Raw genomic sequence first — 13,756 nt, 5'->3', positions numbered from 1 at the left:
TTAAAATGGAAAATTCCTGTGAATCTTTTTTTAACTGTGTATGGTGAAGACACATTTTCTAAATGAACCTCGTGCATCTTAACTGATTTGAATTTGTATTGCTTTATGTACAAAAGCACCTGAATGCTAATCGAGTGTTCTTTCTCTTTCTCTCTTCTCATTCCATTTCCACCTTTCTGCTTTCATAAAGATTAGCATTTGGTAGTAGAGAGGGAACTTCTTCCTATTATAATCTCCTGGTATTTTTGCTACATTTCCTTTCATGGTCTGTATCTAGATTTTTTTTGGCTGAACCTTTTCTTCCTTGAATGTGCCATCCTTGACCTTCTGATACTCTCCTCTGCCCCGTGTCTCTTGGCTGTTCCTCTGGCACCTCTGGCACTTGGCATTTTCTCCTGCTTTCCTGTTTCAACTATGTTACTCACTTCTTTTTTTTTCTCTCATTCCTCTTGTGTACCTAATGTGTTATTCAAGGGATTGGGATGGAAATTAAAAAGAAAGTTAACTGCTCAAGGACTTTAACTTGGTTCCCTCAGTTAAATTAACATGTGTTGAGGTTAGGGTAAAGTGGTACCAACCTATGAAAAGTTAACGTTAAGGTGAGTGTGCATTAAGAATTTTATGGCTTTTACACAAAATTAGGTTCAGTTGTGTGTCTCTATCTTTGATAGCTAGCTTAGGTAACTGGAGAACTTGCTAAGGTAAAATAAAAGCTGTGTATCCTTAGCTTTGCCACTGAGTAATATCTGAAATGTAGCTTAGATGTTTGTGTTTTATAATCGCAAAACATCTACTTTTTTGACATATCAAGGCAAGATACTTGACCACTAGTTTTAAAAGCAGAGGTATGGGAAATGTACCACCTTATCCTGGTTTTAAATTAGCTTTTAAATAGTTGCATTCTAATTCTAGGCTTTGTAAATGGCGAGGGACTCAAAAACTCAGTTTTAAGGTGTATTTGTTTCAGGCATGCAACAGACTTCAAGCAGGAATCTTTTAAAATATCCCTCATTGAAATGTGTATGCCTTGCCTGGGTGAAATAGGTGTGTGTGTGTTTGCACATGCACGCATGTGCATGCTTCACTACTTCCTGTTTCAAGGTGGCCAAGTTAGGTCACATGCAACCCTAATGTGGTAGTTCCTATAAAGGGGAGTCTGTTCTGAGAGGCAGGGAAAACCAGGGTCATGTGAAGGACAGCAGGAGATCTCTTTAGTGAGCTAGGGTAGAAATCTCAGCTGGGAGAGGTTTAAGAATGGGACAGGCAGCGGGACTTGGGTGTGGGAAGGAACTATGACATTTGTGAGGGAAGATTTTTGTTGAGTTGAGGTGAAGTAGTTTTGTTAATAAACTGGATCGAGAAGAGAGGCTGTGTGTAGGCCTGTGAGTTCACATGCATTCTTCTGGGAGTTAAGTTGGGAAACTGAAGTAGATACCTGAGCAGAGGGGGAGTTGAATCTGCTTATAGGCCGCTGTACGGTATCTAAGGAGCTATCTGAGCTGTATAATGCAGTAGCTAGGAACATAATACAGTTTTAAAATACACATGTAAAATCAAAATCAGATCTCAGGCATTCGTAAAATTGACTTTCTCTTTGATGCTATTAAATAGAATGTGAAAAATGATGTGCAGAATAGAGGCTGTTTGTTAGATAACAGTCTGTAATCTAGATGTTTGGTTAATTTTGAAAAAAAAAAACCCACTAACTCTTTTTTTCCCTTCAAAGGGCATATTTCCTGCCTCCTATATCCAGCTTAAAGAAGCAATAGTTGAAGGAAAAGGGTGAGTTGAGACTTGCCGTTTAACAGCATAACATACTTATTTGTGCAAATTTTATTTCTGTGCTTTTATGAGACTGGTTAATACCTCATTTCCTGTTGGCTAATGAAAGGATGCGCTGAACACTTCAGAACTGATTCACAGATCTAATGGGTGATGTGTGGGGAGAATGGAGCACCCCCAACACCATGGGTCGGAGGGGCAAGGAGCCAGATGCAGGTGGCAAGACCAGAGTGCCTGGGTGTCTCGTGGCCTAGCAGGGTTGGCAGAGATGGGTGAGGGGGTTGGTGACCACATGAGGGGATTGGTCTCCCTGCACTCACCAGCAGTGGTGGGAGAAGCAGAACAACAGGGCCCCAGCTTGCTCTGCTCTCCGGGCCATTGCATTCCCTGATAATCCACTCCCATGGTTAATAATTACAGTTCCATTGTTTCTGACTTCAGTTTCCTGCCATTGGATCTTTAAGCCTTGATCTAATAGGCTATAAAGATGGCTTTAAGATCAGATACATTCTCAGTAAAGGAACTTCTAGATGATGTTCCAATCAGTATTGGCCTTTTCTTGAATAAGCTAAGTAAAAAACTTAGCTCCCCATTTTAAGGAATCAGTTGTTTGTTGCCTTGCCACAAAGCATTCCTATATAAGATTGTCTCCATTGGTAAATCCCAGTGCCAGGTTGTGCTGTATTGTATACATTCTGCTGTCCTGAGTTCGCTTACTTTGAGTGGTTTTGAGCTCTTCTCTAAAAGCAGTTTAAGCTAATGAAATGATGCTGCATTGAGTTGTTTGAATTTGAACTTTGTTACCCAATTATTATGTGTGTATGTTATAGGTTATAACACCTCACAGAAGATCATTAAAAATGTATTTGTGAAGCAAACGTAATGTTGAGTAGATATGACAACTGACTAGTTAAATCAAAAGTTGGGTGCAAAGAATTAAAATATTTCCTCCTTTTTGCCTGATCTTTTTTTAACCCTCTTAAATATGTAAATGGGGGGAAAAAAACAACTAATCATATGATTACTGCATAATGGCATCTTCCTGGCTGATTATAAAACTGCCTCTAAGTGCTACACTTTTGACATGCTAAGAAAGATAACTGTTGTTTCATCCTCAGATGCTGCACTATTTTAGAATTAGTGAACTAAAGACACCAGTGTTAAAGACCTGCAAAGCAGGTTTTCCTGTTTTAAGAACAAAATTTTGCAAAGCATCAATCATAATGCCACGGTGTGTTACATGTCATACAACTAGTTTTCCCCCAGTGAGTGCCTACAAAAGTTAGTGCACCAAGAAGAAAATAGTGTGATATACCTGGAATGTTAATATTTGTGGAAATAATACTTAACTCTTACCTAGTGCTTCTTATCAGTAGATCTCAATGTGTTCTCCACAGGAGATAAGTACTGTTATACCCATTTTACAGATGGGAAAACTTATGGACAGAGTTCAAGTGAGATTTGTGCAAGGTCACACAGAAGGCCAGTGACCGTCAAAAATGGAACTTCTGTGACTTGTAATATGTTTGTATTTCCTTTTGAGTCCTGTTGTCATAGACTTAGATTTACCATGTAGCAATAGCCAGTTGTTTCTACAAATTGGAGTATTTTAATCATTTTACTATTCTAACAAAAAATTGTTCTTTTGCAAACTTCAGACAGCATGAAACAGTCATACCCAGTGAGCTCCCACTGATTCAGGAAGTTACCACAACACTACGGGAGTGGTCCAGTATATGGCGGCAGCTGTATGTTGTAAGTACAGTGCACTTTTTTTTTCTTTATTTATAGTATTCTGGGCTTCATGGCTTAAGTGGATGGAAGGAGAAAAGACAGTTTTTTTGTTTTTGGTTTTTAAAAATAGGAGTAGTTGAATGTAAGCTCTAGAAAGTCTATTTAACTAAGATCACCCTTTCCTTACTCTTCCTCTCCTAAAGTCACTCTGCAATTTTGCAAAACTGCTTTGGGGGTTTTGTGACTAGGCAACCTGGGGATTCAGTTGTTTGGTATACCTTGCCATGCTGTGCCATGCTGTGAAAGCTGTGGGGCTGATGTGGAGGATCAGAGACTTAGGGAGCAGGCCTTGTTACAGCAGTGTTAAGTGTCTTGTGTTCTTCTGAGGCTATAGTATGCAGTATGAGATGAGGAATAATGCAACATGATTTAGTAATATTCTTCCCTCTAATTTTAGTCACCTCACCAAGGGGTAGTGATAAAAGCAGGTAACCCTGTAGGGCAAGCTTTTTATTTGTGTTGTAGATTTTTGTAGTCCAGATTAGATTTTTTTTTAATGTTTAGCTTTTAAAGTCAGAGAAATTTGGGGGCCTCCCAAAGTTTTCATTGTTTTTTTTTTCTGTAATAATATCAGCTCTTTTTCTTATATTTACTGATTAGAACTTCATTCAGCTTAAGCTCCTATTTAAATTTGCAGATGAATCAGGGTTAGGATTTGGTCGTACAGGTGGAACCTCCCTTGTCTGGCACCCTTGTGATCTGACTGGTGCCGGACAAGAGAATTTGCTAGATGACAGGAGGTCAGTATTGTCTAGCAGCATTACCAACACTTCCACTGCTTACTGGGCCCTGAGAAGACATTTGGGGTAAATTACAGCTAAATAAGAGCATAAAACTCTGAGAGCCAGGAGTGGTGATTGGAAAAAAACTTTGAGACCATGGGAAACTTGGCTGTATACATAAGTGGTTGCCCAGCTAACTAAAGAAGTGAGTCAGTCCCACAAAATCTCATCACCTAATAAATCATTTTGTTGGTCTTTAAAGAGCTACATGACTACTGTTTTTGTTTTCTTAAAATCATACAGGATTGCAGAGTTTGCTGAATGAGAGTGTTCCAGATTAAGGGGTTCAACCTGTACCATGCGATTAATTTAGAAGAAAAAAATGATTAATTACAGTTTTAATTGCACTGGTAAACAATAGAATACCAATTGAAATTCATTAAATATTTCTGGATATATTTCTTCATTTTCAAATCTATGGATTTATGTTACCACACAGAATAGAAATTGTGCAATGCTCACCTTCTATGATATAAATTGATTGACAGCCCTACTTTGCAACACTGGAGGTAATATAAAACACCACATTTTGAAACTTAATACAAGAGCTAGCTCCTGCTGGACATTGTTACCACGACACTGCAATAATGGAAAGAAAAGTACCATCTTCTATTATTTTATAGGTACAGTAGTTAAGTATCTCATAATGATTTAGCCTTGAAACATCCACTGTTTAAATTGTTTGCAGTCTTCAAACTGAAGGAATTATGGAACTCTTTGGCTGTGTCTATACTACAAAAATAATTTCAAAGCTGCTTACTTCAAAGTACAACTTTGAAGTAAGCAACTTCAAAGTTCAGCATCTATACACACCCTACTTCATAGATAAATTTCAAAGTAGGGCACAACTCCATTCCCAGAGTAGGGACTTTGAAGTTGGGCTCCCTACTTCGAAGTTAACTTTGAAGTAAGGGAAAATGTGTGTAGACTCTCTGCTGACTACTTCGAAGTAGTGCCTAGTTAGTTCCTAGTGTAGGGTCTGGCAGTTTGTTAGGCACTTGTGTGGTCATGTAGTAAAAGATCACTATTGTAATAATTATGTTAGAGAGAGAGATTTAAGGTTGTTATGGGAAATTCAGAAAACAGTAAGTTTTGTGGGGGTTAAAATATCATCATTAAAATGCATCGTTATAAGCCTTTTTGACCTGTAAAATACTAATGGACAAAATTAAATTGCTTTGCTTGGGTACCACGATTTTTAAATTCTTAGTCATGAGTATTTTTATATGATTAAATTTTAAGTGAAAAGTTAGTACTCATTAATTTAACCAAAATATTTATGTCTGTCTGACACATGCAACACTTTTTAAAATTCCATGTCTATGTTCTGTGAATGCTTGTTTTTGATTACACAGTAGCATCTTACAAATGTAGAGCAATAAGCATTAATTGTCTGTCAGACTAACTGAAAAAACTATGAGTTTGGGGTTAGTTATGGATACTTTGTGATGCTGTAGGCAGGCAGTTTTATCTAGTCCGCTTCAGGTAAAAAATATAGCTGAAATGTAAACAGTATAGTCTAATGTCCACATTACTGGAGATGCAGCATTTCAGTGCTGTTAGTTTAAGGTCACTACCAATATATGATTAGCAAACCCATCTTCTTTAAAGAAGATGGAAAATTTTCACTTCAAAGTATATTCTTTATCATTTGATGCAAAATTTCTGGATGTTATGAACAGCTCTATGAAATGTATATTATATGACTTCTGATTTTTTTGGCAAATTAAAGTGAATATCCTGCAAAAATAAGATTTTGGGAACATGGAAGAGATGAGAACATAACTTGGGAAAAGCAAGGAAATAAATTACTACCTGAGTGTGGTAATGCGTCTGTCTTACATAAGACACTTTAAAGAAGCTAGAAACTTAGAATGGTATAGGATCTGATCCAAAATCTACTACAGTCAGTGGAAAAGTTGTGTTAGACCCCTGGGCATTGGATGAGGCCCACAAAAGAAAGGTGAGGAGAGACAACAGTATATTATACTTCATATGAATTAGAGGATGAGAGGTAATATGATGCAGCTGAGGCGAGAGAAAATACCACATGCAAGTGAATATCAAGCAGAAATTTGATGCAATACTTGAGCAATAATGCTTTTCTGATGCAAGAGATATATGTGTGGGACAGGACCTGAAAGGAAAAAATGTGAAAAGGGGCAGAATTGGGAAGAATAACTAAGGAAAACAGAATGAGAAGTGACCCTAGGATCCCCTGAAGGCTGACTCCTTCATATACCTGTAACTTTCCAGTCTCTTTTCTTGAATCCTTAAAACAGGGTATGGCAACCAAAATAGCAAGAAAAGCCATTTTTTCCAATTTGGTTAAAAAAACTCAATAATTCAAGAGCTATGCTGCATGCGAATATGAGATGATCCTTAATAAATAATATCAAACCATACTTTTTGTACCCCCTGTTTTAAGAACAGGGCGCACACACACAATGATTTGTGATGCAGTACATATTTACTGCAGGATGTTCACAAAGTTTTTACCTATTCTATTTCCTCACACTTTACGTGCATTTGTACCACTGTCTTCCTGACTTTCACTCCTGAACCTTCTCTTGTGCTTGAGGACCTGAGAGGGAGTTACTCAATGTTTTGCAATCACATGTAGTTTGCTATTTAGATACGAGTTGTTCATTTTGAGGCTTTTAGATGTTCACTGTTGATCAAAAATAATCAGGAGGGTGTTTTTGTGTTTTTTTAAATTTGCAATTATAATGTCGGGAGCCGCAAATAAGTCCTTAAAGAGCTGCATGTGACTACAGAGCTGCAAGTTGCAGACCCGTGCCCTAAAACATCTCATTCCATATTCTGATTGCAGTGGCATCCCTATTTCCGCCCATGCTTCTAAATTATGTGGGGGTTAGTCTTCCCCTCCTCCCCCTCTTTCATTGCTTGGGAGCATTCAGAGAGGGAGACTGGAGATTTTTCTTAAACTGTGGCACCCATGGAGCTGCACGAAACCTAGCATAGCATGGTGGTTGTGAAGCAGAGAGCATTGGAGGGGAAACTAGGTCAGAACTCCTTCCTATTTGTATATACTTACTTAAATCTTTGAGGAAGGGCTTCTAACATAGGAAGAACTAATTCTGGTATTAAATATACAGCATCTCTTAGATATGAGCTACCACCTTGTTGAAACAAGTGTCTGAACTACAAAGCCTTATGCATGCATCTTAAATTCAGAACTCGTATTGAACAGGCAAGTTATATTGCCGTCCTTGGCAGAAATGCATTGATCCATATGCCACAGTAATTGTTATGTTTATAACTTGAATAGACAAAGTGAGTCAAATGGTACAGTCTGATCGGTTCATATTTGGCTCATGTCTTACAGAGAATGCTTGCATTACATAACAAAATTTGATTAATCAGTGAAAAGAGGGGGGCGGAAAACCCATGATTGACCTTCCCGGGGGGAACTAGGTAGCGTGAGAAGGTGGTTTATAGACTTTTGGAACTTAGTACAATATAGAACCAAAAGATCTTCTAGTCTGACCTATATAACATATCATGGGCACAACAACCATGAGCTTAGCGTTCGTTGGTGTCTGATGCCTCCCTTGCTATTTCCTTCCCTTTTTCCCTTTACACTGAGGAGTGGCTTAGTTTGTATAACATTGGCAATTACATTGTATACAGTTATGTCTTTATTGACCCCAGTAACGTTAGAAAGTTAGTTGTCAAACTATGGGGCAGTCCTCCTAAGGGAGGCACAGGTATGTGTCAAAGGCTGAGCTGGGGAGGTGAACTGTGTGTGTGCGCAGTTTTTTGTGTGCATGTGGAGTGTTTGGAAGACTGCTGACGGTCAGCCCTGAGTGGCTCATGCAGAAGGGCCGTGCATACCCAGGAGGTGAGGATAAAGATATCCAGGGAGCCAGCAGCTGTGCAGAAATAAAGATAGCAATGGGATGCTAAGTGACCTGTGGAAAATATCACATTTCACATTGTTACTCATACTTGTGTGGTGCTGCCTTCAGAAATGGGCATTCAGCTTTCAACCACTGCTCCCACTCTGCCTTGTGAATTGTGTGGTAGTATATGCACTTGGGAGTGGGTTGCAGTTTGGGACACAAATGATTACAGACACAAGGATGGCAGGGGGGCAATCAAATAAAATTTGAGACTTGCTGGAGTAAGGTATACCTTCCAGGAAGGTTTCCAGCCTTGAACCATGGGCATTAAGTGGCCTACATCTACCCTACCAGATAAATTCAATTTTATAATGCTGGATTTTATAAATTCGATTTTTGAGTATCCTCACTTCCTAGTCCGTTTCTACACTAGCCTTCATTTCAACTGTTAAATTCTAACCTGATGCTACACCGAGCCAGTTTCAACCATGTTATGATATTAATGTTAGTGCTCCCTAAATCAAGCTAATGGTTTGTACAGTGAAGACAGTCACTTGGAACAATTGAGCTAACTGTCTTAAATTTGAATTTAACTTGTAGTGTAGACATAGCTGGGATGGAGAATCTGACACAGTTTGTGATAGATTGTAATCACCCCCACTGTTAGAAAAATTGTGCTTAATTCTAATTTGAATTTGTCTGGCCTTGACTTTTAGCCAGCAGCTTTTATTATGTCTTTCTCCAATAGGTAAAAGAGCCTTTTCATACCTGGTATTTTCCCACCATGAAGGAATTTATACACTGCAATTAAGTCATCTTCTTGCTGATAAAATAAACACATTGAGTTCCTGTAATGTCCTACTGTCAGGCACTTATTTTCTCCAGCCCTGATATTTTTTTTTCCTTTTCTACAACAGTTCTTCAGCATTCTTGTTAAAATGTGAACACAAGGATCATAGTTTACTTTGGGGCACCTAGTTGTCCCTACTGGTGCTTGTGGGAGTGATAAGTAATATGTAGTCTTATTCTGGCCTGGATGGGAGACCTTAGTGAAATATCTTGAGTGCAGGAGGATGTTGACAATTCCCTTTGGATCAGTACTGAACCAGTGGCCTCGTATGATGTTGGAAGTGCTGTGCTCATATTAGATATGGTGAGGGTTATCACCCCCAAAGTACCCCCCCCCCGGAAAAAAAACCCACCCAGGACATCCCAGGTAAGTCTGAGCCCAAAAAAGTGAAATTGGAACGTGGGCAGTGTGTATTGAGCACCCTCATAGCTTTCCTGCGGCAGCTTCATCAAGAAAGAACAATCCTGAGAGAACTTGGGCTGGTGGCAAATCTAGTTCTTACCACTTCTCATCTATTTAAATATATCCTGGTTTCTTTTCTGAGATTAGGGAGGTTAATGCTGATTTCCTGCCAAATGCCAACTGTGGTAAAAGCTCTATCTGCTTAATAGTCACTCTAATTTCTCAGTTGTACAACATCCACTTGCTGTCCTAATTCTGTGTAGCATTGGTGTGCAGTGTTGGGCAACCACTGCCTCTCACACTAGAAGTGGCCCTGTTTCATGGCTTCTAAAATAATCCTATGTATTTATATAAATACTATTAGCAAAAGTACTTCTTCCCTGTCAAATATTCAATGTAGTCTCCCTGTCCCCTGCTTTCTACCTTTTATCCCTCCCCCAAAATATTACATTGATCTGTGCTGCTGGGTAGCTTATATTCAGTTCTGAGTAGAGAGGTTTAAGATCCGATCTCTTGTGAACCCAAAGAACTGTAAGCAGATTTACCATCATAGATCTAGAAATATCCTTCCTTTTAAAGACGGAACAAGTCCATCTCCCTCAGCCCAGTAAATTATCCAGTATTGCGTTGCTCTTTAAAACCATGGTGGTCTTTCCCATATTATTCCTCTAACGTCCATGCTGTCTGTCTTTTTGAATTCTGTGTAATGACCGGTCAGTGGAAAGAGACACACACAATCAAAAAAAGTCTTTAATCCTGAATCATTCACTATTGTATGAATGATGATCAGGGTTTTGAAGGAATGTAGTTAGGCTCCTAAATCAGTATTTAGGAACCTAAATAAGAGACAAGCCATTCATATAAGATGGCTAGAAAGCTGTCTCGATGGCCAGGTCCAGTGGATATTGATCAATATTGCAGTCGGTTTCAAGTGGGTTGTCCCAAGGATCAGTTCTAGGGCTGACATTTTATTTATTTATTTATTTATTTATTTATTTAAGACCTGGATGAGGGAATGCACCCTCAGCAAATTTACAGATGACACTAAGCTAGGGGGAGAGGTATGTTGGAGGGTAAGGTTAGGTTCCAAGGTGACCTAGATAAATTTGAGGATTGAGACAAAAGAAATCTGATGAAGTTCAACAAGGACAAGTCCAGAGTCTTGCACTGGGGACGGAAGAATACCAAGCACTATTCCAGGCTGGGTACTGATGGGCTAAGTAGCAGTGCAGCAGAAAAGGACCTGGGGATTATGGTGGATGAGGGGCTGGATATGAGTCAACAATGTGCCCTTGTAGCCAAGAAGGCTAATGGCATATTAGGGTGCATTAGGAGAAGCATTCCTAGCAGCTCTAGAGAAGTTATTATTCCCCTCTATTTGGCACTAGTGAGGGCTCATCTGGGGTATTGAGTCCACTTTTAGGCTCCCCAGTATAGAAAGGATGTGGATGCATTGGAGCAGCTCTAGCAGAGGACAACGAGAATGATTAGAGGGCTGGAATGCATGACCTAAGAGGAAAGGCAGAGGGACTTGGGCTTATTTAGTTTGCAGAAGAGAAGAGTGAGAGGTGTTTTGATAGCAGCCATCAACTTCCTGAAGTGGGGGCTCTAAAGAGAATAGAGAGAGGCTGTTTTCAGTAGTGACAGATGAACAAGGAACAGTGGTTTAAAGTTACGGATGGAGAGGTGTGGGTTGGGTATTAAGAAAAACTGTTTCACTAGGACAGTGGTGAAGAGCTGGAATGCTTTACCTAGAGAGGTGGTGAATCTTCATCCCTAGAGGTTTTTAAGTCCAGGCTTGACAAAGTCCTGGCTGGGATGTTTTAGTTAGGGTTGTTCCTGCTTCAGGCTGGGGGCTGGGCTAGATGACCTCTTAAGGTCCCTTCCAGCACTAGGATTCGGTTTTGTCTACAAAACTCTCTAGTGTAGATGTAGCGCTAGGTTTGAATTTCATGTCCTGTATTTTTAATTCTTCATATAAAAACTCTAAATTGTGTTTAGTTTTTTAAATTTTTAAAATAATGTTTACATTCTTGTTTCGATATTTTTTTCCAAACAGCAAGATAATAGAGACATGTTCTACAGTGTGCGACACATGATCTATGATCTTATTGAATGGAGATCCCAGATACTTTCTGGGACTCTACCTCAAGATGAGCTCAAGGAACTGAAAAAGAAAGTGACTGCCAAAATCGATTATGGAAACAGGTTTGTGAGGACTACTTCTTAGTAGTGCTTGTTGAGGACAAGGGGAGGGAATCGGTCTTGTGTGTTGATATAGAGCAGTTTGAAAGCACTGCATATATGTGAAGAAAGCATTTCTGTAAAGAATTAAGTACCTATATGTGTATTTTCTACTTAAAGTGGAAATTGTAATATAATAATAATAATATAATATAATAGCATTTTAATACACTATGACTACGTCTACACGTGAAGCCAAAATCGAAATAGCTTATTTCGATGTAGCAACATCAAAATAGGCTATTTCGATGAATAACGTCTACACATCCTCCAGGGCTGGCAATGTCGATGTTCAACTTCGACGTTGCGCGGCACCACATCGAAATAGGCGCTGCGAGGGTACGTCTACACGCCAAAGTAGCACACATCGAAATAAGGGTGCCAGGCACAGCTGCAGACAGGGTCACAGGGCGGACTCAACAGCAAGCCGCTCCCTTAAAGGGCCCCTCCCAGACACAGTTGCACTAAACAACACAAGATACACAGAGCTGACAACTGGTTGCAGACCCTGTGCATGCAGCATGGATCCCCAGCTGCCGCAGCAGCAGCCAGAAGCCCTGGGCTAAGGGCTGCTGTCCACGGTGACCATAGAGCCCCGCAGGGGCTGGAGAGAGAGCATCTCTCAACCCCCCCAGCTGATGGCCGCCATGGAGGACCCAGCAATTTCGAGGTTGCGGGACGCGGATCGTCTGCACGGTCCCTACTTCGACATTGAACGTCGAAGTAGGGCGCTATTCCGATCCCCTCATGAGGTTAGCGACTTCGACGTCTTGCCGCCTAACGTCGAAGTTAACTTCGAAATAGCGCCCGACGCGTGTAGCCACGACGGGCGCTATTTCGAAGTTAGTGCCGCTACTTCGAAGTAGCATGCACGTGTAGACACAGCTTAAGAGTTATAATTATCAGAGGGGTAGCCATGTTAGTCTGTAGCTTCGAGAACAACAAGAACTGTTGTGACGTCTTATAGACTAACGGATATTTTGGAGCATAAGCTTTCATGGGCAAAGACCCGCTTAATCAGATGCATGGGGGGGCGTGTTTCCTGCTTCCGCCTGCGTGCACAGGCAGAAATTGTAGAAAAGCGGAATCGCTTACCCCATAACCTCAGCTGTGCAGAATTCAACGCCATCAACAGCCTCAGAAACAACTCCGACATTGTCATCCAAGAGGCCTACAAGGGAGGCGCTGTTGTCATCATGAGTAGGACAGACTACTAAAAGGAGGCTGCCAGGCAACTCTCCAATACCATATTCTACAAGCCTCTGTCCGAGGATCCCACTGAGGCATACACAAAGAAACTACAGCATCTGCTCAAGACCCTCCCTACAAAAACAGAGGAACAGATTTATACAGACACACCCCTTGAACCCAAGCCAGGTTTATTCTACTTGCTACCCAAGATCCATAAACCTGAGAATCCCGGATGCCCCATCATCTCAGCCATTGGCACCCTCACCAGAGGATTGTCTGGATATGTGGACTCTCTACTTGGACCCTATGATACCAGTACCCCCCAGCTTTCTTCGAGATACCACCAACTTCCTCAGCAAACTACAATCCATTGGTGACCTTCCTGAAAACACCATCCTGGCCACCATGGATGTAGAGGCCCTTTACACCAATATCCTACATGAAGATGGACTCCAAGCTGTTAGGATCATTATCCCTGATGAGACCAAGGCACAAATGGTGGCGGAGCTTTGTGACATAGTCCTCACCCACAACTATTTCAGATTTGAGGACAAATTATACCTTCAAATCAGTGGCACTGCTATGGGCACTCTCGTGGCCCCACAGTATGCCAACATTTTTATGGCTGACCTGGAACAACGCTTTCTAAGTTCTCGTCTACTACGCCCCTCCTCTGCCTGTGCTACATTGATGACATCTTCATCATCTGGACCCATGGGAAGGAGGCTCTTGAAGAGTTCCACTGTGATTTCAACAGTTTCCACCCCACCATCAGCCTTAGCCTGGACCATGCAAGAGATTCACTTCGTGGACACTACTGTGCAGATAAGCGACAGTCACATAAA

General features: G+C 40.6%; 1 protein-coding gene across 4 annotated transcripts in view; it reads left to right on the top strand.

Annotated features, from left to right (window-relative positions):
* Positions 1-13,756, top strand: part of DOCK1 (dedicator of cytokinesis 1) — a 620,618-nt gene that overhangs the window by 60,949 nt on the left and 545,913 nt on the right. For all 4 annotated transcript variants that reach the window (XM_075000462.1, XM_075000464.1, XM_075000465.1 and 1 more), the window contains 3 exons: positions 1,727-1,782; positions 3,441-3,537; positions 11,536-11,684. In XM_075000462.1, the coding sequence (XP_074856563.1) occupies positions 1,727-1,782; positions 3,441-3,537; positions 11,536-11,684 (302 nt within the window). The remainder of the gene's footprint in view (positions 1-1,726; positions 1,783-3,440; positions 3,538-11,535; positions 11,685-13,756) is intronic.

Source organism: Carettochelys insculpta, chromosome 7 (genome assembly GCF_033958435.1).
Source record: "Carettochelys insculpta isolate YL-2023 chromosome 7, ASM3395843v1, whole genome shotgun sequence".
NCBI classification, from domain to species: Eukaryota; Metazoa; Chordata; order Testudines; family Carettochelyidae; genus Carettochelys; species Carettochelys insculpta.
This window is presented reverse-complemented; position numbering and strand designations above follow the sequence as displayed.